Source organism: Lepisosteus platostomus, chromosome 7, assembly GCF_059453375.1.
Source record: "Lepisosteus platostomus isolate fLepPlt1 chromosome 7, fLepPlt1.hap1, whole genome shotgun sequence".
Lineage (NCBI taxonomy): Eukaryota > Metazoa > Chordata > Actinopteri > Semionotiformes > Lepisosteidae > Lepisosteus > Lepisosteus platostomus.
The window spans coordinates 9,438,595-9,466,251 of record NC_142617.1 but is presented as its reverse complement, the minus strand read 5'-3'; the positions used below and the strand labels follow the sequence as shown (position 1 = coordinate 9,466,251).

General features: G+C 40.9%; 1 protein-coding gene across 2 annotated transcripts; it reads right to left on the bottom strand.

Annotated features, from left to right (window-relative positions):
• Positions 1–80: 80 nt before the first annotated feature.
• c2cd3 (C2 domain containing 3 centriole elongation regulator) lies at positions 81–27,610 on the bottom strand. 2 transcript variants are annotated; one of them, XM_088639095.1, is made up of 33 exons: positions 26,588–27,610; positions 25,716–25,985; positions 24,768–24,925; positions 24,161–24,381; positions 23,299–23,534; positions 22,755–22,884; positions 22,308–22,466; positions 21,820–21,967; positions 21,514–21,677; positions 20,798–21,010; positions 20,415–20,527; positions 20,200–20,318; positions 19,768–19,899; positions 19,100–19,600; positions 18,585–18,736; positions 17,645–17,888; positions 17,101–17,284; positions 16,593–16,776; positions 15,845–16,017; positions 15,030–15,165; positions 14,057–14,325; positions 13,410–13,490; positions 11,247–11,858; positions 10,156–10,476; positions 8,213–8,351; positions 7,892–7,956; positions 7,556–7,761; positions 7,230–7,363; positions 6,810–6,938; positions 6,391–6,608; positions 5,263–6,193; positions 4,191–4,299; positions 81–396 (listed from the first exon to the last, which is right to left on the bottom strand). In XM_088639095.1, exons 1-33 carry the CDS (start codon positions 26,670–26,672, stop codon positions 256–258), a joined length of 7,077 nt encoding a protein of 2,358 aa, XP_088495221.1. In that variant the 5' UTR covers positions 26,673–27,610; the 3' UTR covers positions 81–255. The 2 variants fall into 2 exon arrangements, with proteins under 2 accessions (XP_088495221.1, XP_088495223.1); XM_088639097.1 differs by having other exon boundaries at positions 20,798–21,007.
• Between the last annotated feature and the right edge of the window lie 47 nt (positions 27,611–27,657).

Sequence of the window (27,657 nt, the reverse complement as noted above, 5' to 3'; positions counted from 1 at the left end):
TATACAGTTTCCACATAAACATTTAATTATCTAAAATGATAACTGTATCACCAAATTGCTTCCGAATACACTCAGTTGATAAAAAAAAATTTATTTGTGCAACAAAAATACTACACGTTAAAAAGTAAAAACATTTACATTTACAAAAGTCTAAACATTAGACACACTGACACCCAAATATTACTGGAGAATTTAAATATCATAATTTATAAATAATTTTATAAACACATCAAGAAACACACAAAGAGTAAAAGGCTATTTTTTCTCGGTAAACTGAGCTGCAAATATCTTAGCAATTCTTTTCGTTTCTTCTTTCTTCTTAGAAGATGAGGGTATACTGGGCTTTAGGCGAGCAGCTCTTCTGAAAGGAATTCCATGCTGAGCACAACGTTGTGCCTGAAATGAATTGAGATCCTGCCATCAGTAAGACTAGTAATATGAGTAATTTGACAGCTCTGCAAACTTAAGCGCAGTTTACATTAGTTTCTCCCGGAAAAAAAAATCTGCAAGCCGAGAGACACAAAAACAACTAGTCATATGGGTGAATGGAAAAATCACAAATCACAACACAGATAGCCTATATTGAGAATTTATGGCAGTTGTTTAAAGCATGCTTTAACTGTATTAAAAAAACAACAACAACTAGTGAGGTCAAATTTCACTTTTGTTCATATTTTCAAGTAGTGATAAAGATGGATTTTTGTTTCCACAAATAAGAATGGTTTATTAATTACACAGCCAGGGTTGGATAAATAAGGGATATATGCATGGAGTGTAAAGCGATAAAAAAAAGTTTGATAAAAAAATGGCAAAACATAATCAACTTATGTTTATAAATTATACAATGTTTATTCATTTTGGTTTGGGATATTGCGTCAAATAAATGCTTGCAATTGTATATTGTTTTTTTGTGTGTCTTCTATTAATAACTGTATCTAAAATCCCCTTTTCTGTGTGGAAAGAACATTGCCAACTTAATATTTAATTAACACCCCAAAAAAGTGATGTCTTTAATCAATCATACTAATAGGAATGCCTGGATCAAGTATATTAAGCACATGTGCAGATGCTTAATATACTTCATATATGCACTTAACATACAGTATATACATGTTTCCCTGTCATATTGTATATGCATAGAACTGGGAAACACAAAGAAAATATTGGAACAAAAGAGCAATTCTAAAATAAGCTAATCTTTACATATTTTCTCTCCTGCTGAAGTATACTGTGAATATTTAACCAAAAGCTATTTTTGCACATTTTGTTCTTGAGGGAGGATGGGAGTGTGTGCTGCTACACAGTCAGCATTTAGAAACACTACAGACCAGTTGGAACCAGTTTCCTCGACGCGTCTCGTGACCTTTGCACACAGATTTCCTGGTAAACAACTCTGGAAATTTAATACAGGTGTGACAGGCTGACAAAGACGCTTTCCAAATCTCATCTTACATGGTACATTTCGATATTTTTTAAAATATCTAAACTAATATCATTAGTTGAGAATACTGCAACTGAAAGTACAGAAGAACAAATGGCTTTCTTGCATCTTCGCTAAAATGAAGACAACAGCGGTGCATCAGTACAGTTGGGGTCCTGTCTCCCACATGTCGGGAGAGGATTGGCCAGAGGATTCTGTATTGTGTGAAAACTTTACCTTAATGTACAGTATGTAAACACAAAACACAGGAATACAGTAGTTATAAAGTAGTTCTTTTGATATGTTTCTAAAAACATCAGAGTTACAGGTGGCAATCCAGATAAACTTGTTTAAAAGAACAACAGTAACACCTAACTCCTTCGTTCACAGGGAAACAAGATTGTATTGCAAAGGTAACAAATCCAGAGTAATCTGAGAGCATTTCCTGCAAAACAAAAAGTGCACTCAGGCACCTGCCTCGCTAGCTGTTATTCAGATTGGCATTTAACTCTTAATATCCTTTTGGGTGATGTGAATAAGGCAAACATCTCATCCCCGGACACAACACAGTTCTATACAGATTTGCTCGAACGTCTGTAGCCTCTAAGTAGTCCAAAAGGTCAGGGAGCTGTTACTTAGTTGAAAGATTTGAGTGGTCAGTTGTGAGACGCGAGACACATTCTTCAACAGCGGAAAGATCATCCTCCTGCCCTTTAACCTCATTTTCTATGCGTATGCCTGCTTGGCGACATCCTCCGTGCCCTTTTACAGACTGAACAGTTTCATGCTTTGATGCCCCCTTAAGTACCTTTTCCAAAATGGGAATGGCTTCAGATTACTGCCAACATGAGTTTATTGCAAGCTTAACCTGATGCCAACATCCCACTCATTTACAGTTGGACTTAAACTTGTTAATGATTCTGCCACCATGGAATATAGGTCAGACGTTGCTACAGCCATGCAGCACTCCTGTATATTCAATTATTGATGTCTGTGTTTAAAACTAAAAACAAGGATTGCCTCTCAAACCATGCAAAACCACTCCATGCTTTTAACTTGCCCGTATAGGTACCATGGCGTATCATGGTCTATCTGAATCGATCTTCTGTACTGCAATAACATGTGTTAGTATTGGCTGCTATCTCTGTGAAACCTAATTGAATGAAAATATATTTAAATAATTTTAGACACTTCTTATAAATAATCAGTCCATGCATAAACATAACCATGTTATGTTCACTGCAAATCTCCTCTATCTCTCAGTGTCCTACTAATCTAAAAACGTAAAGCTTTCTGGTTCATAAGGGCTATGGTAGTTGGATTGGTACAATGTATCACACTAAACATCCTTAGCTTTTGGATGGCATTTCTATTGCCATATCTGCAGCAGGTGGTCACCTGATAATTGTGCAAAATTACAATATGCACCTGATTACAATCTGTAGCTTAGCAGTTCTAATAACATGGAGCCCTGCTATGTCCCCAAATCTTATAATGTCAGACAGAAAAAGACTTTTGATCTTATGTAACCTGACATTTGAATAGCTTGTCTGTGAAGCAAGGAGTCCTTTTTGGCCTGGTCTCTTTCAAGGGTCTTACTGCCATTGAAAGACGAAGTATATTAATATTAAATTGTTGTACAATAAACATTAACTGACTGTGTAGATGTTTCTGTTCTTTTCTGTTTCTTATAAATCCAGTACATAACACAAGAGACAGATAATTTTACTGTTTCAAGAAAAACAAATATTGCTATGCAGTCAGAAGATAGCAGATGATTAGGAAAAGAACATTACTATCCTGAGCAATTTTATCACACCAACACAAAATTATTAACCTTATGTCGGCAATTTGGACACAGAAGGCAATAACTCCAGAAATCCACTGCAAAATCTTTAACTCGGTTTGACGCAGTATGCACCCAACATGCAGAACCTAGACGTGTAGAATAAACACACAAAAGCCAAGCGCACACTAACTCTGGAGGGACAACAGCGTGCAAAAGGTTTTACAGATGCGGAGCCGTATATCCATGTATATCCAACAGCTGCATTATCAGTTTCAGATGATTAATTCAACACCCCGATTGCTAAACATTCGATTTTAATATATTCTAAGAAAAAATAGGTCAGGAAACGACGCTAGGTGTGGGGATCCGGACAATCAATGAGAAATGATGCAGACTGGAAACTGGTCAGTTTCTTAAGAACTGTCTAAAAAATAAGTTGAGGATCCCAGATAAGAATTAAAAGGGGGAAGCTGGCGAGCCAAACCAGAAAGAAAGGACTTAAAAAAAAGGAAAACAAAGTACAAAGAAAAGGGAGAAAAAATGAGAAACAAAAAGAAAAAATTATCAAGGCTAACGGAAAAATAAACAGGAAACAGCTGTATTGCAGTGCAGCGAAGTAGGGAAACACAAAGAAAAACTTCTGTTTAGCGAGATGCAACCATTTGCACAGAGATTAAGGCCCTAATGACAGAGCAATGATACAGGGGTTCAAAGAAACCAAACAGGGCTTCTAACTGAATGGGAACTAGCTCAGGAGCCCGACTGAAAAAGGGTTGGCTTAATTGAACGGCATCCTGATCTAGTTTGAATGACAGGCTGGGAACGTGAGTCGGATCTGGCCTGGGCATGACAATAGTGTAATGTTCTTCTCCTCCGTGCACTGTCCACTTCTGACTAAACATGCTACAATAAAGACATGGCGGTGTTGGTGGAACTTTCTTGGCAAGAGGCATAAAGCAGCAGCTTCTCTAGAATACTCACTGGTTCAGAGGAAGTTGATGGATAGATTGGGGCTATGTGCAGAGCTCTCATTGACGTCTCCAGATGTTGAGCGGGGAGGAAGAAATTGGGAATGAGCACAGAATCTGACCTGAGGAGTCCAGGTTAAGGAACCAAAAGCATGTCAGTCCTGGCCCTACAGGTCTACTCTGCAGATGTATTCAGTGCATCCAGATATTGTGTACCACAGAAACTGGTGTCACACTGAAATCTAATGATTGAGTAAGATTAAGACTTAATTTTCTGTTATATGCGCCTGGAGTACTATAGAACAAGAGTATATTAAAACATTTGTTATTAGTATTAGAAGATAACAGTGTACAACTCTTTATCTGTTTATAGAAACGGTTTTGGGAATCCAAATTTATACCTTTCCAGTCATATGAATTAAATTCTAAAAAAATTAGGCTGTAAATTCAATGAAATTTCACAGAATAATTATATCTTTTGTTTGAAAAACAAACAACTTTTATTACATTTTAAACCAGAAGGTGGCTTCATTAGCTCTCAAACAATGGTGCATTTTGTTCGTTATTTTTATGTTATATGTCATGTTATTTAAGCCCAAATTGTACTTAAAACTGTACTAGTTGTACTATTTATTAATTTTCTCTGTATTATTTTGCACTGTTTTTGACCTGTTTGTATACTTTTCTCTGTTTTTGACCATTTTGCACTGGCACCATACTGTTGTTTATCATTGTTATTGTTGTATTACTCTCTATTGTCTTGTCTTCTGTTCTATTTATATACTGCACCTGAGAGACTAATGAGAAACACTTTTCACTGTACCATGCACCCGTGTAAGTATAATGATAAATAAAGTTGAATTGAATTGAACTGAATTTTTTTACACGCTCATTTGATATGTGTTTGCAAATAGGATAGTGACATAACCCATGGAGCTCAATGTGTGCTCAGGAAACCGCCTTTACTGGTAGAGCCACTGGGAAACCCAAATTGCATGGCATTACACATGAATGCTAACCTTAACCTTATACCAAAAATTCTGAAATGCCCTAAAGGAGAAAGGCAGACAAAATCAAAAGGATACAACTTGGTCGGTGACTCCTTTTCATCCTTTGAACGAAAAGCTGCCTCTCCTGACCCACTTCTGTCTGGCGTGTCCTGGAGATGCTCCGAGATGTTTGGTAATCTCAATACCTCGTCACCCGAGTCCTCATTTCTTTCACAGGACTGCGAGTCCTGTGTGCCTTTTCTTCTGTCTGGAGGGTCCTCTGCATCCGAAGAGAAATCCAGCCTGACATGTTCACTAGATTCTGCATCTTCCCTATTCTCTTGTTTCTGGGAGTCCCCTTCAGTTTCATTGAGTCTGAATGTAGCTCCATCTTCAAACTCATCAGAATCCTTCTGCTCTGCAGTCCTTACGCAGTCACCCACACTCTGTGACTCTGCTGTTCTTGCACTGCCAGGCATGCTGGAGTGCCCATCATGCAAGATATCTGGCAAAGGGCTGCCGTCTGCTCTCATGTATTCCTGTCTGGAAGAATCTGACTGTTTCTCGAGATGTTCCTGGCCTGGCCAATTCTCCACTTCTTCCTCCGACAGAAGGCTGGACCAGGGGCTGGTTTTGTCTGTCATTGCGGTCACATCATTGAGGGGTCTTGGCTGTACCACTGTCTCCTCATACTCATCTTCACTGTGTGAACCACTGGCAAAACCGTCACCTTCGCTGTGATCATGATCAGAGCTTGAATCCTTTTCCTCCTCAGCGTTCAATGGACAGATCTTTTCTTGGCTACTGGTTTCATCAGGGACATCAGCTGTAAGAGAAGCTGGGGGGGAACTCTTTACAGTGTGGTTCACGTCGTCTGCTACATTAGGTAAAAGAAAGTCCCTTTCGTGAGATTCACACTTTTCTATTGGTGAAGTACAGTCCTGTGCTGAGCCAACCAACCAGCTGCTGCCCTGAGGCAGGTGGGGAGCTTGATTAGATAAAACATCCATATCTCTCTCATGCAGACCTGTTGAAATGGGACATTCAGAGAACACAACACTTTAGAAATGTGTTAATTAAATAATTAAAAATTCCTGTAGCCCTGTTGGTAAGAGAAGCTGGAAAAAAAACATATTTACTCTAGATTGTTTTTACATTACAGATTATTGGCAATAAAGATTTTGAACGACCAATAACTACCTAACAAAGAAAAAGCTATCTCACCACTAAGCAGGTTATTCACTTCACCAACCAGTCTGCTTGACTTTGCCAGCAGGTGTGTGGAATCTGTGACATGAGAGTCTCTGTTGTTCTCAGTCAAGGGGTCCACGTTTTCATCTCGTCTGGACAGTGTCCCAGGGTCAGAAATGCTTGGAAATGTTTGGGAGGACAGTTTACGACTGAAATACCTCTGAATTTCATCCAGCTCACTGAGATTTTTCCTGTGATAGACAAAGAAAAGAAAATTTAAATTTTTGTTCTCTAAATATACGAGAGTGTTTCTCACTTAACTTCTAAAAAGAAACTAATGCCAAGCTGTTTGAAAATTCAAATGTCAAGAATAATGGTGCCTCGCCACCGATGGAAAAATCAACCGAATTGTTTCCACGTGAGTTACTGAAGCCGTCCTTGTGTCTCTCTACCTGAGAGCCGAGACCAGTGAAGACTGGGATGGTTGCGTTTCACTGCTGGGAGCACTGTGGAGGTTTCTCTGCTCATGCTGTAGGCCCTGGTGGAATCTGCGTACATTCTCCATGTGCTTCTCATGGCGACTGTGAAGAGTGGATTCGCAAAGAAAAATTAGAGCATCATTAATACTGACAGTTCATTTATCAGGACTATAGATTTCATTAACCGTAATGACAAATCCAGCAGTAAATGAACTCGTAACTGTTCCATTAAAAGTAACAAAACTTTCACAAGCTCTCTACACTTTATCTCAGTTATTTCATTGATAATGATCAAAACATCACATTGAAAATTATATGGAAGTTTAAAAAACACGGCACATGCACTCAGTCTACAATTCAACAGATACGTGTATGCCAACAGGAGGACATTACCTTTCAGATACCAAGAAATCAGCTTGCTCTGGGAAGGTGTTAACAAGCTGCTCAGGATATCTGGTAATATGAGTAGGGAAGGTACTGTACATGGCTGAAGTCCGATAAGATAGTGCAGAACCTTGCAAAGCTGCCTAGAGTGGCAAAATGAAAAATAAATAGCTTAAGACATTCAAAAATCTGATGTTTCATGTTCACTCCCCCCAGAAATACACATGACACAATATACTCATGCCGCATATACAGAAATATATTAAAACTTTGAATAATTTTTGAAAATTAAGAGTTTCCAGGAAAACATAAGCCAAGCTATACATGGTACGCACTTCAGACTCCTTGGTGTTGCCTTTTGATGCGGCCAGTCTCTGCTCTCGAAGGTCCTGCACTGTCTCCAAGGGAGAGATGGACACTTTGAGCTGCCCCTGGCATTGTCCATTAAAGTCCGTGACGTTGTACCACCCACACACAGACTGGAACCCCGACAGCAGGGGGGACAGGTCAACAGATGCAAACCCAACTACTCGTTCAACATCTAAAAAAAAAAAAAAAAAAAGACTGGCATGAGGGCAAAAAAACCTTGGTTAAATACTCCACTGACATAGCACGTTAATGCATAGGGGTTTTCTGCAGAACATATCTTAAAGGCAATATTCATACTATACCTCCTTTATGCCAGACTTTGAACACCAGAGTCTGTTGGGGATCCACTAATATTTCCTTTGAAAGCCTGCCATTAAAGAAAACAACAAAACCTGGGTCAGTCTAGTAATTCAGCGTTTTAATTTTAAAATGTTTACACACACATTGTTTCTCAAATCAGAAGAAACTGTATCAGATGCCAACAACGACAAAGCACCTACAGGTGCCGTTCTATAAATGGAACTAAAAATAAAGTGGGGTGGGCATGTGTGAGGCAGCCCTGGGTCTGTACTGAAGGACAGCGTACTGGATGCCCGAGACAGGTCTGTGAGTCGAATTCTCACCGGGTCTGCACCTGGTGGTCCCACATGGGACAGTCACTGTCCGATACGACCTGTGTTGTGACAGGATTGGCAGTATCCGCAGTGGCATACGACACACAGCAGCTGGGCTTCACTCCACTGCATTCTACCAGAGGGCTGCCTAGAAAAGTACAAAAGAAAAAAAAAACTTGCACGTGACTGCAGCTATAAATCTCGACTTACTGGAGCTGACAACTTCTCTTTCTCTCGCGTGGCACATTGTTCCGTTTTGTCACAATACACAGGGCCATTTATAACAGCTGCGCTGTCAGGCCACAACTGAAATGCACCTTAAGAGCTGTGCCCTGTTTCTGCTGTGCTATTTCCAGACAGCTCTGAAAAGCTTAAGAAGCCTCTTCAGAGAACTAGTCACTTCAGTTATGCAGTATAATATCTATTGCAACTGACACAAAAAATGTATACAACAGTTTATGTGGAAGCCTGAAGTGTTAATTTTGTGCCATATTCCAATGTTCCCTAAATGTGAGGAAACAGAACTGTTCTGAACTATATCACCTCCTAAATGAGGTTTCAGTTAGGTGTGTGAATGAGTGAGGAAAGAGGTATTTTGCAGCTTCAATGGAATTCAACATTTTCCTCAGCCAAAAAGCAGGCTCTTCATATACAGCGTTTTAAACTATGCAAAAAATCAGATTACATTTAGTACAAAAAGTAATTTGACAAAGGTCTTGTTTCACTAAACCTTGAGACAGTGCAAGCCTGGAGAAAAATGTGACAGAACATGAAACATTTGAACACTGAATGTTCTGCTTCAATATGAAACTACAGTATGAAGAACTGGGTCACAGAAATTCAGATACCAACCATGAGCTTGTTTTTTGACATTACATGCACTGTATGATTCGACAGTGTAATTATACAGGGCTGTGAGCATGCCTATGTCCTGTCCTTAGCCAGCTGTTCTCTTCATGTAAATAAGCTGGATTCTTCACAAGAATGCAGTTCACACAAATTTTGTTCCCTTATGATTAGATTGTTGTAGCATCATTTCATTGCATTAACTGAGTCAACTAACAGCACGCATTCTTTAAGGTACTTCTTTGAAAATACTAAATATAATTCAATTTTAGATGAACACAAATTCCAGGGAAATGTGGATGATTGTATTTGTGCATTTATCGGCAGTTCCATTTTTAGTTCAAAAACCTTCCATTTGCTGTTCTTAGAAATTTCCTTTAAAAGTGACAAATTGCTCTATCTGTCTCTATGCTCTATGACAACTTTACTTTTGCTGTTCCCAGGAAAGTGTCATTCAATAAACTGCTAGTCTAACACCAATAGACTTTTAGCAGTCTTTTCACTCATGTTTACATCAGTATGCTAACCAAAGGAAGTCAGTGCAAGATGTTCTGTACACTTTATCAGTAAAACCTCTTTGCCTGGCAAAGCCTAGTCTCATCACTGTCTTTGCCACCACAACCCGACTCGTAAATGCCATGATGTGCTCTTAACAATTTCTGTGCCATCAAACCGAGTTGGATTGAGTGAAATCGATTGCAAGCGATCGCAGCTGACTGCCCAGTGAAATACCAGGTGTAGAGTGAGATGCTATTTTCTGCAAGATACAGTATAAAGGGTGTTCAGAAGTGGAAAGGAGAATGGCAAAGACAGGGCAGATCCGAGAAAAGAGAGGGAAAGAATATCTGCGGTGTATGTGCACTGTATGTGTGACTACTGCATAGGCCAACACCTATCTCATATTTCACATTGACTATTATGGCAGATAGGATGACAGGAACTGGCTTAAAAATCATTTGACGCACATTAGTTTCATAAGCGTCTTAAGAAGTTTGTTTTTAAAAACAGTTTTTTTTTTCCATAATATTACCATTGATAATAGATGTACTAAAGTAATTAAAAAATAATTAACTTGAAAAAGGCACACCAAAATCGTACTCCTTTACCTTTTAGGCTAAGATGCATGGCTCTTTCCACAGTGATCGTCACAGCAAACGTATTTTCCAAATCCACCTCAGACGCCTGAGAGCTTGGCGGCTCAGCGACGAGCGATGGTCTTCTTTCGTGCCGACTGTCCTCACGTGGCTGATGGGAATCCTGTGCCCCGGCAGGCCCTTCCTCATCACTGCCGTCCTCGGCTCCACTCTGCCCGCTGGGCGCGGCGGGCTCTGGGCGGTCAGAGGAGCTGGCCGGGGTCAGCGCGATGTGGACCCTCAGAGCGGCTCCCGCCAAGTCCGGCGCAGTGCGTTTGAAGAGTGGGTACACCCCTGCCACCAGCAAACACACGCAGGGTCAAAACGTCTAGCTCTTCACCACTGACATTTCCCACAGCTAAAAGCTTCTGAAACATTGGGGTTGATGATAATAATAATAATAATAATAATAATAATAATAATAATAATAATAATAATAATAATAATAGCTTACACTTATATAGCGCTTTTCTGGACACTCCACTCAAAGTGCTTTACAGGTAATGGGGACTACCCTCCACCACCACCAGTATGCAGCATCCACCTGGATGATGCGACGGCAGCCATTGTGCGCCAGAACGCTCACCACACATCAGCGATCAGTAGGGAGGAGAGCAGAGTAATGAAGCCAATTCATAGAGGGGGATTGTTAGGAGGCCATGATTGATAAAGGCCGATGGGGAAATTTGGCCAGGATGCCGGGGTACACCCCTACTCTTTTCGAGAAACACCCTGATGGGCGTTTATGTCCCAATCCTTACAAGAGCAGCATGGGAATCCTGTGTGCAATGCAAAATTATGTTGTTTGCCAATATTGCTTTTTGTATGCGACGTATACTGAAAGGCATTCAAGATGCCACAAAGGCGTGGTGGAACCAAAGTCATTCATTGTATTTTTAATGCTACTCAGTTTATGCCACTACTGTTTTTTGATGGGGGTAAAGATATACAACTTGATGCATTAATGAAGTTGTAATAAGAGTTAAAGAAAATTCTGTAGAAAACACAAAGCGTTTCAGATGCACGGCGAAGTTTCCGCTCTGCTCCGCCCTTTTTTCACCCACCACTGACTGCCAGCTGGCGCCGAGTCCCCCTCGCCAGCCTGGAGAGGTCAACGTGAGCGGAGCCGACCAGCCGGTCGGCGTCGTGCGGCCTGGGCCTCTTCTCCTTCCCGAAGGCCACCCACACCTGCACCTCCAGCTTCTCCTCCCGCAGGTACCAGCGCAGCGGCTGGCTGCTCCTCAGCCCCACGGCCCTGTTCCCCGGGAAGGTCACGCTGACCACCCCGTCCCCGTCCTCCTCTGGGGACGGGTGCCTGAGCGGGGAGCAGAAGGCCTCCCTGTCGTACAGTTTGTATCTGAAGTAGCAGTAAGTGGACCGGTCCAGGTCTCTCCTGCCGGCTGGCAGCAGGCAGTGCAGCGGGAGCCAGACCACGGGTACGGACACGGCGATGGAGACAGCCTCTTCCCCGTCCTCCCACTCTTCACTGCTCCCAGACTCTCCCTCGCTGTCCTCCCCCGGGGCCCAGCCCAAGGCCCTGGCGGCGCCCAGAACCCTCTCCCTGTCCGAGTGGTGAGCGAAGCTGACCGAGATCTCCAGACCCCCGCCGGTGCTCTGCAGCATCTCGGAGGAGGCAGGATCCTGGGACCCCGTCAGCGCGAACCACCCTGAGATTCCTGCAAGGTAATACCAACAGCTCCCTTGTAAGACTAACTGTACTCCTACTGCGTGACGGAAGCAGGTTTTATAGCAATATCTGGGACAGCTCCTTTTTAAGCACCTTGTATGTCTACTGAGACTTCACTTTGAGTTTTGTGTTAAAATGAAGGTTGATTCTCTGTGTGTAATTTAAAACTACACCTTCAGTGCTACCCTGTTATGAAAGGAGATGGGGACCCCCTTGTTATTTGTGTCTCACGTTATAAAGAGCATTAGTATTACTGTTCAACAGGTTTACAATGTCTACAACACAAAGTTAACAGACAATGTGTAATACAGTGCTTTCTGCTAATAAACTGACAATACTGAATTATGTATTAGGCTGCATATTTAAAGGAATGTTTTCCAAACGACAGAATTCAAGGATGATTTATATTGTCATGTTTGGTACTGGTTTTCTTAACACTGATTTTTTGTTTTAGGTAAGTAATGTGCAAACAAGGCAGCTTGTAAGTACAGTATGTTCTGAAATCATTTTTGCATGTTTTATTTCAGCTCTTTTGTATTTGTGCATTTTTCAACAACACAGAGAAAGGGTTCTGTTCATACTAGAATTCACAATAACATCACAAGGATATATTAAAATACCAGCTGGTTTACTCCTGCCTTAAAGTGCTGCAAATGCACCCTGAAGTGCAGCAAGAACTACGAATGATGATCTGTTTTTCCCATTCACACAGAAACATACAGCACTACTGCAAAAAAATGTTCTCTGTGTGATTCTGCAGTTCAACAGCCTGCAGATTATGCTTCCCCAGATACAGAAATACCTAAATACCTAGTGCCTTGACAAGTGTCATGACATCCTGTCCAACTAAGACTGACATCCAACTAAGGTTGCTGCTGGAAGAGGTGTTAGTGGGGCCAGCAGGGGGCGCTCACCCTGCGGTCCATGTGGGTCCTAATGCCCCAGTATAGTGACGGGGACACTATACTGTAAACAGGCGCCGTCCTTCGGATGAGACGTAAAACCGAGGTCCTGACTCTCTGTGGTCATTAAAAATCCCAGGGCGCTTCTCGAAAAGAGTAGGGGTGTAACCCCGGTGTCCTGGCCAAATTTCCCATTGGCCCTTACCAATCATGGCCTCCTAATAATCCCCATCTATGAATTGGCTACATTACTCTGCTCTCCTCCCCACTAATAGCTGATGTGTGGTGAGCGTTCTGGCGCACTATGGCTGCCGTCGCATCATCCAGGTGGATGCTGCACATTGGTGGTGGTGGAGGGGAGTCCCCATTACCTGTAAAGCGCTTTGAGTGGAATGTCCAGAAAAGCGCTATATAAGTGTAAGCAATTATTATTATTATTATTATTTTAAAAGGTGTTGATCTCCTAAGTGCGGTTTTTAAAACTTCTCTGCCTGTGTGCACAATACCAGACTGAGACTCCCTGATAATGCTTCTACAGAAATAAAGACTACAAAACAGTCTAATTCATTGTCTTTAGCACCACGTTTTCTCAATATTTGCTAGAAAATATTTTGAATAAATACGCTCAGTTGACGTACCTGTCTTTTTATGAATCAACTCTGCCAGCTGTACTTTTACTGTTCCTAATACGGTGTCCTTTGAAATTCTGTGAGCCATTGCTGCAATAAGAAAACAAAATGATAATCTCACTTTAACCTTGATTGTGACTGCCAGTACTATGAGAATAAATAACAGTTTAGGCGTCAACAAGTCTAATGATAATTTCATAATGTTATTGTTTGACACGATACATACATAAAACAATAAAAATATTTTCATATATTATTTTTTAAAAGATGACTTTTAATAAATTGTCTAACATTAATAGTGACGAATAAACTGAATTTAAATGATGCTGAGCTATGCTACTTTATTTTTTATCATTTGACAAGGAAATGCGACATAAGAGAAACAAAATCCTGGTATCTGAGGAGAACCAGTGACTTTGCCTATTCATCTATTTGAACAGTTACATTAGGTTCGAAAAGTTGGCAAAAAGGATTTTGACTTATACACTGCATAAATTAACTTTATATACCATGGGCTTATAATTAACCAATGAATGCATGTATTTTTCAGCAGGGGGTCAAAGCCTGGACAGTTTTCCTTCAGGTAACGTCATGCAATGAAAGAGAAGAGGTCTCAAGTCCACACTGCTTGCTAGGCAGCGAGCAGTGTTGCTCACCCTTTCGGCTGTCTCGATGGCAGACGATGAAGAGGACTTGAGCCGATTCCAGCAGCTCTGCCAGGCTGCAGGTCTCCCCGCTGGCCCTATGGCTCTGAAGGCTACAGGGGAACTCAGTGTGGTGGTCAAACTCGGGACAGAAGGAGCGAGCTACAACTCGTGTGCTCCTCCTCTCACTCTCTGGGAAGAAAGCCAGCTGGATAGTGACGTACGTGTTAACGCCAACATCCATGTAGTACTGGAATGAACTGTCTCGCTTTGCTACAGCCCTGTGATACACAAAGGTTGATGGAGGAAAAACACGTGTTGATGTACATTCAGAGAAATGAATGATTCTAACCATGGAGAGAATAGACATGACGTCTGGGGGAAATTACAACTATGTACAAAGGCAAAACATTTTGTAAACCCAATGTAAATACTGTACTCAACTGCAGGTGTATGATTTTGGACAAGGAATATGAAATCTAGTTATTTTGTGGAGTGACCACAAAGACCACTAATAAAGGTACTACATGAATTGATTTGAGTGCCAATGACAACTTCTCCAACTTCTCACTTTGAGCTCATTTGGTCAGTAAAACATCATCAAAGAAGAATTCAACAGTGCTGGTTGGTAGATAAATTAATGGAAAAAAACAACATCCATGTAGAGGCAGAAGTGGCAACACAAAATAATTTAAGATTTGTAAAAATAATTTTAAAGTTTAAAAAAATAAATAAATATATACATATAAAATATAAATATATATATATACAAAGTAGAGGGGTTGAAAGACCCGCTCTCACTTGTAGTAATCTTCTAATGAAACCTGATATTTCTTATGTGCAAACCAAGCTACATGCTGTCACAACATCCACACAAGCTGTCCAGGGTTATAGCACTATTCCAATGAGAGACCTGTGGCCTCATCGTGTTATCAGCTAACATTTAAAAGCACTGCTGTCATAATTATTCACACAATGAATTTACCTTGCAGCAGCCTTAAGTCCTGCAGCTCTGTGTACCTGAACAGCCAAAAAAACAACTCGCGATGCCACTGCTTCTTCCCTCACACAGTCTGTTTTCACTGGCCCATGCTTGTACAATATACACACATCGAGCAAGCCTGTTAGAAATACACAATTAATATTCTTGTAATCATGTAATCATTTAATCATGAAGATGCTCACCACCTTTCACTTTTTTATATGTTATCAAACCAACTCTTATTAGAATGTATAATACATGCCACTGCGGAGATTGAGTATTTTATTAGATATTACTTTCAGAGAAATGAATACACTGTTGAAATTGTTGATCCTGCAATATTACGCTTCTACCTCAATATTTGGATTATAACTCACAAACAATTTTTGCTGCAGATACTCTTCTGCTAAAGGGTTTTTGTTGTGGGTTAATGTATAGCTATAGTAATGTTAATAGTTATAGTAATTATAACTATTCAGGTATTAATAATAGCTATAGTTATTATTAAAGTTAATTAATTAACTTTATTAATTTCCCTACCGGATTAATAAAGTGTTATCTATCTAATGCACCTTATGTTATACAGAATAATACAACAGTGCTCTTTTAAATTGCTTTTAACATTCTAACTTCATTTGGAAAACAAAAAATTTGGATTTGGTAAATGAAAGCAATTAAAGATGTATATCTTCCCATGATTTCTTAAAATGTTACAATGGTATAGATAGGACCCGCTCCATCAAAAATCCCTGAACCGAGAACTCAGCAAGTTAAACTCAGCCTGGGCATAACACTGATCCTTTGATCCCGTGGACTACCTGAAGGGTTTGGCTGGTGGCCGGGGGCAGGCTCTGTTCTGGGGACCAGTGGCAGGCTGAAGACCTGGGCTCCTGCTTGCTCCTCTCTCTGCATGGTCACCATGGCACACAGCTTGGACAAAGGCAGGACCCCCCTGGCTACCACCTGGTCTCGCACGTTGGGGTAGTAATACCTGCAGCGGGGGGAAAACAAACAACAGGATTCGACAACAATCAAGGCACACAGAAAGCCGGCAATAACATTTCTAAAACCCGCAAATTCATAATCATAACAAATCTGGCCAGCCAGCGATATAATTGCAATATCCACAACCTAAAATATCAAATATGAATTATATTATATATAATATTGGACATATGCATATGTCATGTGCTTTTTTGTCAGCTGAACCCCTTCAAACTAAATTATGTACCTCAAGCACCTACTTGAGATTTTAACTAAATCAAACCTTTCAATAATTGTAGATAAATGCTACAGCAACCCTCTTAACATGCTTCTTTTCACTTTGCAAAACATTAATATTACTACGCTTGTTTTTCTCATTCTTATTATTACATTGTTATTTATTAATAGGACTATTTAATTTGACATTGACATTTCCATCACAATCTCACAAACCCCCGGTTGGGAACCCCTCTTCTAATATATGAATAAATGGATGCCCCCAGTGTGCAACGATGGAAACTGAACAGAAAAATTAAATTTATGGCTCTGCTGCCCCCTAGTGTGGAATTGCTTTCCATTTACCTGCACCAGACTTCAAAATGGATGCCCCCTCCTCCATCTAACCCCTGCCTAGAGCAGGCACTGAGCAGCAGCCTCTGCACAGGAACCCCTGCAGGGACCAGCAGGGAGTGCTTCAGACTGTGACTGAACACGGGGTCGGGTACGCACAGGGTGGTGGCTGTGCGGAACAGCTTCATGCCAACTCCTGCAGGAAAAAAGAAGAAAAGCAAAACATCGGCTCCACTGTTCCCATCACATCTCTCACAGAGATTCCCTGCGCTGAGGTTTGCATAAGAAACAAATGAGCATAACAGGGAGAATCGGTAACGTGGTAGAATGTGCAATTCATGATGATGTATTCTTGAAATGTGATTTGTGAGGTACAGAATTAGACTTCTTGTCTCATCGAACGTTAAGGCACTTTAGTTTGGGAATGAATAAATAAAAATTAATGGAAGTGTTAAAAAAAAAGAACATTATGAAACTGTATTGAGCTTAAAGTCTGTCTCAAAAAAATGTAAAAACTTACCACTTTCTACCACCTGGGAGTCCAAAGACCCTGGTGTGTCCGTGTCCTGAGTGGGGAAGCTGTACTGGACGTAGCAGTCCGCTTCTCCCCAAACAGTGGACTGCAGAGGAGTCAGTCCCTTCACACGCTCCACTGTGATCTCAAACACGTGCTCTCTGATCAAATCCTCATGCGCTCCACTAACCTGAAAGAAAGCAAAATAACTAGCACTCTTTTACCCCGTATTGCTAAAATGTCTCCGCAAGCTATTTTAACTATAAAACAGTGTAAGAAAGGGGATGCTTACTATTCAGGAAAAATGCTTGAATATACTCAGAAGAATGTGCCAATTAATATACCTGGACTGGTCAGTAAGGCTGATTGTAAAACTCATCTGCTGGCACATATCTAAAATGCAGTTAACACTGAAAATGAACCAATACCAATATCTCTAATCAGAATCTATCTAAATGTACTTTCTAATTTCTTCACAGGCCAATAAAATATGTATAACAGATGAACAAATAAATAATCTGTTTTACACAGAAAGTATTAAGATACAAACCTTAGGTTCTGTATTTGGCATGGGGTCCAGCGAATGGAGTGGTCTTTGGGGCTGAGGAACTGAAGTCAGTTCTTCGTCTCTCAAACGCTGCAGTGCTGCTATCTGTTCGGCCAAGCCCATAGCTAGAAGGACCCGAAGGCTGCCTTGAATGTTGCCCGTAAACACATTCACGACGGGCATATAGCTATCGACCCCCACCACAGGGTACTGAGCCTGGAGCAACAGGTTTGCAATCTTTGCATCTCTGATGAGAAAAAGAAAACAAACATTTTCAAAGCAAATCTGACACCTAAAGTTATGAAAAGAGCAATATTCTTTGAGTTCACTTCTGTTGTAATTACCTAATTATCTCAGTCATCTGACATTTCCAGGGATGGAGGTTTAAAGGGTAACTAGAGCATATGATTATAAGTATATCTTTTCATTCTGCCACAGAATGATCCATTGTCTATGATAACATCATTACTTCAGGTGCAGAGTGAACTGTCACTGCATTGCCTATCGCTAGTCTGCTCAAATCCTTGCAGGGTTTTCACATTCATCACCCCCTGGGATCTGTAATGTCAGGAGGAAAGGGGGCTTTTTGCACCAGTGGGAGCTTGGCCTCCTTTATTCCCACCTTAACAGAATCCCCTCACCACATGGGTACGTGTGAGAATAGCCCCAGCTGAAGGATCTTGGGGAGTCCACCTCAATGCAAGGCAGACCCCCAAATCACAGACGCACAGGGCAGGACAGGAAGAACATAAACAGGCATAGACACAGGGACACAACTGCTGAACATACAACAAATCAGTCTTCTCTTATGCTTTGAGGCAAAGGGATGCGTTACGATATAATATCTTGCTGATGCAGCTAAGGTGAGTTTAACTCCCCCATTAGGAAAGCAGCTATGTAACACTATTTTTGAGAACTGAGCCTGGCCAGGTTACATACTCACCTGAAGGACATATAGAACTGGTGCAGTGGCAGCTTCACTAGCCCAAGGAGAAGATCCTGCCCTGGGCTTGACACTTTCTGCCAAACCTCAATCACCATCATATTATTCCTCATTCTTTCCAGCAGCCTGAAGGTCAGTGTCACAGGAGCGACCTGGAATGAACAGACATTGCTGAGATTCTGGAATCACCTTCTCGTTTGCAAAACAGTTAAGCACTTAAAAAGATTCATGTAACATTATAAATTACTTCCAAATGATTAATTTAGCAAACTCTTCTTCCCATGCCTGAATTTTGTTTATACCTAATTTTATTCTCAACATTACACATTATAAGAAACTACAGTATGTAGAGTACATTAAAGCAAAACCACAAAGAAAAATCTTTCTGAAAGGTAAACAGGTTTAATTACACTCCATAAATAACCAATTTTTTATATTGCTTTTATAGATACAATAGACACAAGTGTCCCCAAACACTGGGCCTGTAAAAGTAAGTTTACCTTTTTAACACTTACCTGAGTAAAGTTGAACGTCGGTTGATTCTGGCCCCAAATGACAGGAGATCTTGTGGTTTCATCACAACCAAACAGCTTACAGTTTAAATAGACATTGCAGGACTGCATGGGCCCCACTTTAAAGTCCTTTCCATTGGGCACCATAAGCAATACATGCAACAGAAGCCCACCTTCCTCTTCAAAGCTGCAGTTTCTCTGGTCCTTTAAATTGTAAATGGGTGGAGCGTGGCAAGGCACAGGCTGCTGTATTCCGCTCTTGGTAGGGACTTCTGCAATTGTTTCGGGTCTGCTCACCTCCACCTCAGTGCTTTCCGTTATGTGTACAGAGGTGTTGCATTTGGGCTCATCAGGGCCCTGTTGTTGACTGCTGGAGTTGAAATGCTGGGGGACGGCCTTTTTTCCAGGACTGGTAACAGCATTTAAAGTGGTTTTAGAGGCTCCTGTCACCCTGGCGTGGGCTGAAGAAAAATCTTTGTTGTCTGCTGCCAGTTCAAATGACACCTTGGGAAGAGAAAGAAAAAAAAATCTGTAAATGAATCTCAACTTCCAAGACCAAGATAAAATTAAGAATTGCAACACTCACTTCATGAGACACAAAAACATACTGTAAATTTACGCTGGAGATGTCTGGAGAAAGAAGGCTCGGAACAAACCCCTGCATTGCTCACCTTCAAAGGGCCCAGATCCTGCTTCTCTGTCTCTCCATCAAGGGCCGACACTGATAACTCTGCCGACAAACTCAGCTCCTCAGACTGAAGGAGTTTCCACAGAGGGAAATGTGCTATACCAATAGGAAAAGGCTTTAAAGGGGGAAAAAATAAAACAATATTTACAATTGTTAAAATTGAAATGACATTGGGTTGATGGACAATTTAAGGTTTTGCATTTAACTAGCAATACCACAATTTTGTGTCAGACCTTTTCACTGACTTTATAAATATTTTTTTTTTAAAAGCAACTATAGCACCAAATATCCATCCAATGCACAGTTATATTTTGGTTGTAAACCACAGATCATAGTCTAGTCAATTTACCTCAACATAAATTGTGAATTCCATCCACAACAAAGTATGTTTCAAATAAAATCAGATGGTACATACCTTTCTTTGTGAGCTTTTCCTTGAATAGATCTTAAAGGCAAGATCCATGTTCGACCATCGTTCAATAGTGGCCCCACTGAACTGAACTGGGAACACAAACCGCTGCTCAAACTTCACAACTACAATGAATGAAGAAGAAAAATCAAGACGAGTGACATTAAAAACAAAGAAAATGAATCCCACCAATCAGAACTCCACTGTACTTGGATCTCTACCTCCTCCGGTTATTTTGCTGGAAGCGACTCGAGTGACTTCAGTTGCCATGGAAATCTGACCAGCCTGCCCTCTGGATGAAGTTACAGGGAAGAGGTACTCCACAAAATACGTGCTGAAAGAGAAACAAGACTTTAAACATTCTGGCCTCTAGCAGAATGTTCCCATATCTCTGGGAATGTGTTTTTTTTTTTATAACTATAGCTAATGAAAGCTGTAAGGTACCAGTCCCATAGTCTCTGCAGGTTAAATTCTACTGCGTCTAATAACAATACAGGAATTACAGGATGAAGTTAAGTTAACACCGAAGTCAAGAAGAACTCTAAAGGCCAATACACTGAGCACAACAACAAGAGCACTAAAACTTGATGGCATGAGAAAGTACCACTTCCTGGTGGTCAGAGGTCGGGGAGGTCTCCCTTTGCCTGCCGTTTGGCGGGGTGTTGTGTGAGTGCTGTCAGGAGGGATGCCCAGGGTGTGGATGACCACCCTGGCCAGATGGATCCGCCCCAGCAGGGTGATCTGGTCCACGCTCAGCGTAGCGGATCTGGACTTGTCTCTCACTGCGGTCGGTCTCGCTTCTTCCAAGACTGAACTGCTTCACAAAGTAGAAAAACAAAAGAGGTACATCATCTTTCAACACAGTTCAGCATTGACTTGTGGCGCTTAAAATGTTCCTTTCAGAAAATTCCTTAAATGGAAAACCTTAAGTGAATATATATCCCGCTTCTTGCGATTGTCATTATCTGTGGTGATTTACTGCTAAAAAATTATGATTCTGAAATGATTTTTTGCCACATGACAGAAAGCAAAACTTCATCGTCTTATTCACTTATCCTTTTATGCAAGAGGGGCAGACAAAGGCTTCAATCATTAATACTGAATTACATTACAGTAAACATATTTAATTGATTCCTCTATCAGCTATTAAAAAACATGACGTTAAGTATACATTTTAAAAGAACCTGTAACAGGAAGCATCAGAGAATATTCTGTACAAACAACTGTTACATATAAACATTTTAAGGTAGACAAGGACACATTTCTATAACAATTCAAAGCTGAAAAGTCTCCTAAAATACACAGTAAAAATCAACTGACTGTTTATTCCTGCTGCTCTTTCTCAGACCAGATGAAGCCCCATGAGAATGTCTAAGCCGCTGCTCTTCATTTAGTCCTATAACATCTCTGGTCTTCAGTTCCCGTTTCACAGACTGTTTTTCATTATCTTCACTGCCAAAATCACTCAGGCTGGTGTCAGATCTCTACAACATTGAAAACAAACAATGTAAGCATGTTCCAGGTCACCACCCACAGAACAAAACTGGAAACAGAAATGGAAAACAAAATATTTATTTTACATCTAAGCATAATTAGTAAAAGAATAGTTGGATTTGAGAAACTTACAGGGGTCTTATAAAAGAGGTTCTCTAACAGACTTTGGTCATAATGTGGATCATTCAGTTCACTGTCACCAAAGATACTGCTGTTCTCTGACAGACTCTCAGGGGGTGAACCTGTTCCATCCCAGTATCGCAGTGGAGTCCCATTAACACTGAAAAAACAACATAGGAAAACAAATGCAGTCATTAGTTTATCGTTGGATAATGAAACCACCTGCTCAGACAACATTTAAAGTTTGGATTAGATCGAAACGTTTCCCATCAGTCACCGAACAAATCCTCATCTGGTGTTTATTGCCCAGAAGCTAGTTGCTCAAACCTTATATAAAACCACAACCTGTCACCGGTTGGAAAATTTCAGTTTCGCAGCTTGGATCAAAGTTGTGCTTAAACCGCATTTAAACAGCAGAGGTTTACATTATTGCAGTGGTAAACCATAAAATTAATTCAGGGTAAAACAAATGTAAAAAAAAAAAGCTTTGATTTCCTTACCTGCCAAGAAGCAGCTCTATGGCTCGGTTTTCTGTGTCTGCAGTGCAGTCCTGCTCAGGATACTCTGGTGACAACAGGAGGTTATTTTGAGCAGGCAAGAGACCAGGGTCCGAGTGCAGAAGTTTCTGCAGTAGGTTCCCTGATGAAGGCAAGTGGGGCCTTAAGAAAAGGAAAAAAAATATGATTAGCTATTTTCTTAATGAGAAAAAAGAAAATCAGAATCTGATTGACTGGTTCTCTTAGGGTTTGATTTATTTGTCTGCAGTCCAGGGAATCTCATATATAGAGACGCCACCAGGGCTTTTGTAAAGTGAAGCTTTTATGAGCAAAGCAATGCATATTTTAATTTATTAAAGACCTTAAACCTGGTGGAAAAAAATATTATGTTTTATTCCCAAGTACTAGTCTTGAAGATTTTGTTTTTTAAATTCTGATGAGTACACTAACGCTGGTGTGTCGATGTTATCTTTAAAGACCGGCAGGGGAATGTCCTTTAGAGCTGGCTCACAATCCAAGTCAGACTTGAGAGCAGAAACCACCATGGCATTCCTGAGCTTGCTCCCACGATCTAGAAGAACTAAACACAGAAAAGGTCCATTAGAAATTATGAATTACCTAACACATTATTATGTTAACTAGCATACAACAGTGACAAACATACTGCCCCCCTAGCAATACTCCTTGTAAGAGTAAATACAATTGGATAATCTTTTGCCCTTTAAAGATTCTCGCTCCTTCACCAGTCCAGTCATTTAAAAAACAGCTCTAAAGTCCACCTGGCACAGACTAATTAATGAAAAAATTGCTGTATTTAAAAAGCAACAAAAGCATGGTTACAACAATACAATACTGAATACTTTCCTGTATAATTTCTAGACCAAGAACAGTTAAAAAAGTTAAGGTATCTAAGAGATATCCCCAGATGGTGAAGTTAATTGTTGGCCCTATATAGCCATTCTACACAGGATCACTACAATGGTGATTATCTGACCTGACAAGATGTCCTTAGAGGCTTGGCTGCTTGCTTGTTTATTATGTGCTTCAGGCCTACTGTCTGAGGCTGTCTGGCCCTGGGGCTCTGTGGAGGGCCCCTGCTCTGCCTGGTGGTGATGGGATGGTAGTCTCAGACTCCTCAGGCCATCTTCAGGTCTTTCAGGTCTTGTACTGGGAAAGCTAGTCTCTTTCTGGTTCTCACTTCTCTCTTGGAAGTACAAATGATCCTTCCCCCTAAAAATGTTAATAAGTATTCAGGTCAGTTAACATTACAGTTATTAACATTTATACATTATTAGGAATCTGCTTTTTCCTGATGTCACCACTAAAAAACAGGGCATGTACTGTAGATACACACAGGAACCATCTGTGGATACTATTTAACCTAGCCAGCTTGTCTTTGGAAGGTGAAAGAAGAATCACTTAGATGCAGGAGAGCATATGGAAAATTACCTAGGCGTTACTGGAACTTCCCATGATTGGTCTGGACTCTTTTTTGCATCCATAAATTGTGGCTATTACAAATCTAATGTTCTTATGAAGATGTTTCATGGGATTCTGTGCTTGGATCTTTACTACTTTCATGTCTAGTTGTCAGATTATTCCTCACACAGAATTTATTTTCTATGCTACGCCAATGACATTTGGAACAAAATACTGTATATGATTATCGACAAGGCATTAACTTATAAGACTTCACCAGTCACAAAAACAGGAGATATCTTTCTAATAACCAAACTCTGTCAGATTTTACTACCACAAAATGATTCAGAATTTGCATTAATGCAATTTATTTGATTCAGCAGACAGCATACTAAACATCCATAAAAACTTGAAAGACTGGACAACTGATAACCGACCTTGGTGTGTTTGCAACACTGCTTCCTGCAGACTCTTTTCCACTGTTGCTGTTAACAGACAGACGCCTGGGCAGAGAAGGGATAACCAGTAGGTTCTCCTGTGACACAGCCTTGGACCTGGAGCTGACAGAGGACATTGCAGCATCGATACTCACATCAGTGGTGGGGACAGAGCTGCTGCTGTCATAGGTCTCTGACAGCGGCTCCAGAGACAGAGAAACCTACAACAAGTTAACATTAAGGGTCTCGTAAGTCGGATGGGTTGGACAACATTGGCTTCCTGTAAGGTACAGAACTCTTAAATTCCTAGATATCAAAATCTGTGCTGTTTTTGTTGTTACCAGTTTACTACACTAAAACTATTCAATCTACGGTTGATTCCAATTGCTGAGAGAAGTGCATATTATAGAGCACATAATGCTTTCGGTTACAGACTGGTGACATTAAATTAATGCAGCATATAACCAACAAGCTGTATTCTATGACAATACAATACTATTTTCTGACAGCACAGGAAATGTCTAGAATTTCTGCTGTGATTGTTCCCTTTATGGAAGAACTACTTAGAAGATGATATGTTAAACATGATGTTTTCTTTCCATCTTACCTGAATTTCTCCCAGCTTTTCCGAGGTGGGAGACACCAGGGTGAAGAACCCACTGATGGAATGAGATGGAGACAGTCGAGCTATGCCATTGATCTGAACACGGCCAACAGGGAGGTGGTCTGGTTTGGTTAAAACCTCCAAAACCAATGCACCCATATCTATAATCCAGTGGGGAAAAAAAAAGTTCACATCAACTACAGATGCACTGTAAATAAAATGGAAACAACAGTTTAACCATTATGTAGTTCTGTGGGTTTATTTGTGAAAGAGAATTTTTGCCCATCCTTTCTCTTTTTTAAAGACTCCTTCTTTGTGTATTTGGACTGCAACTTCAGGTACAGTTCTATAAAAACAAGAATTTTTCTCAAATTATTTGACTGACATTTCAGATGCAACTAATATATAGTACAGAGATTCTCAACTCCAGTGCTTATGGCACAGAATCCAGCTGGGTTTATAAATAGTTCTTTTCACCTGGGAGAAGTGATAAACGGATCAAATTTATCAGTTTATCTCTTTTCACAGCCTTAAGCTGCTGACAACATGGAAGACCTGCTCCATTCCATTCCAGACACTGCATTCCAGTTTCCAGCGCTGGAAACTGCTTGTGACAATCCAGCAGTTAAGTCATAATAGTTCAGATAAGATCATTTTATTAGCCATACACAATTTCTTGCATTAGGAATTTGTCTTTTCGCATACCCCCGCTTGCTCTCCATGAGACACACAGGCACACAGACGGGGAGAGAGAACCTTGGGGTCAGAGCGCAGGGTCTGCCATTTATACGGCGCCCCCGGAGCAGTTGGGGGTTAAGGGTTAAGGGCCAAGGGCCAAGGGCCTTGTTCAGGGGCCCAACCGAATAGGATTCCTCTGCCGGCTGCGGGATTTGAACTGGCAACCTTCCATAGCATAGCGCCCTGAAGAAGAGTAACCTCCATCAGTATTACCTGTCAGGTAGGAGGTAAACTGCTTGGGACCACATCGAATGGCAAAGCGCGCTGTGGTCTTGACGCCCCTCTGCTCGGTCTGAGAGCTGTCCCTGGGGCGGAAACAAGTGCCGTCCGATGACTCGCCCCACCAGCGCAGCCGGACCCGCGGCGCCGGCGGGGGCTTGGGGACGGTCCACAAGATCCTGCTGACGGTCACTCGGAGAAAGCAGCGCAGCTGGCCTTCCACTAGAGGGGGGAGGCTGGTGGAGGGGGAGACATCACTGGGAGCTGCAAAACACAGGCTTTCCAAGTGAGCATCCCCTTATACCACAGGGCTTACAGTGAACACAAATCAAACGGTTTATCATTGAAGTGCAACGTACATCCCGACTTTCTCCAGTATTTAACTTTGATGTGGGGATCATAGATTTGTACCGTCCTACGTATGAGCTACCGTACTCCCTTGATTTGAAAAATTATCTTTTAGGGAGATATCTGATTCTATTTCTAGTAGCTTGCTTAACAACAGCACTGTATTGCAAAACGCCTTTGCGTTTTACTTACTGTAAATAATGATTTGCATCACCAATTGCACAGTTTAACTCTTGATAGCGGCTAATTCGTCAACACTTCAACAGCACAAACCTATACATCACGATCTGCAAATAGCCTACATATTGTAACATACAACAATTCACGATGCTTGAGCACGTCAATATTTTGCACAACTGGTAATGTCTGCATTAGGCAACAATATCGCAGTAACCTGTTGTCAATTTACACCCGAAGGCTGTTGCTCTATCAGGTTTTGCTTGGTCGTACTAGAAATATAAACGGGCCACAGGTACCCAGGTACCGAACACAGCATGCAATCTCAGTAAATGAGTTACCTTTCTTTCTTTTGCTGCATAACCTGGCGGACTTCAGTTTCTTATTCTTCATTTTATGTCCAGATTCCGCGGCGTTATAACGCATCAAGGACTGTATAGTGGCATGATACCATTTCAATCAAAAAAAAGTGTCAGTTCCTCCTCGCAAACATTGACTTCGCTGCATCCGTCTGTTCCTCGGCAACTAAAACAACGTCCCGGCCTCTCTTCCCTGTCCCGTCCCGCCGCCAATCACATTACTGGCGCTGCTGCCCGTTGCATTCTGGGATAGAGGCGGTATCCCTAAACCTAAACTCGTGAACGCGAGCCGTAAAGCTGACAAGACCAGCATTAATAACTGAACAGAAGTAAAGTTTTGTATGCCTGCATTGTCGCAGACATTATTTTTGCACTTTTTGTTTCTCCAAAATCATCCGATAGATCTTATCTCAATAGTTCACGATTTCCAACTACTGTATACATGATTTTCATTATTTTACCTAATTTAATACAGCCACATCATTTAAAATGTATACGTCAGTACGTATTTTTAACGATTTTACATCTGGTTTAGTTATTTAATTAAAAAAAATATTATTTTTTTAGAAATGATCGAAAAACCATTGTCCATTACGTTTTATTTTCCTGTGGTGACATTGTAAAACTACAACAAACTCCAAAACTATTATCAAACACCACTACAATAAAATACTTCGCAAAAACACAAACGCATAACCTCTTTGTGCTTAATTGTTCTTGCACATTACAAATAAAAACAGCCTAGAAAAATGTCTTGCTCTTTTTTTAGACTTTTTTTCAGAAATTCAGTTGTTTCATATTTTACAGTTCTTTCAACCTCTTTCCATTTCGTTCCACTTCAGGACTAACTCACTGCGAACCTTCTTCACCACCACTAAAACATTACGTCACCCTTTTCGGTCGTCACACCGCCAACAGCCGGTTTCTTGTGCACTCTGGGTGTTGTAGTTTTTTCTAACTTCCATCCTCGTCTGTTTTCAGGATCGGTCCCCCGAACGGTGAATACATTTCCCACTGTGCAGCAGCGCACGACGATTATCTTTGTGGGAGGA

What these genes read in the sequence shown, in the direction of transcription:
- c2cd3 (XM_088639095.1), bottom strand. Translation starts at nt 26,672, where the DNA reads ATGCGTTATAACGCCGCGGAATCTGGACATAAAATGAAGAATAAGAAA. An exon ending in AAGAGCAGCAGGAATAAACA is followed by an intron (nt 21,011 to 21,513) that starts GTCAGTTGATTT and finishes TACTTTGTGAAG; the next exon opens with CAGTTCAGTCTTGGAAGAAG. An exon ending in TGCCAAATACAGAACCTAAG is followed by an intron (nt 17,285 to 17,644) that starts GTTTGTATCTTA and finishes GCTTTCTTTCAG; the next exon opens with GTTAGTGGAGCGCATGAGGA.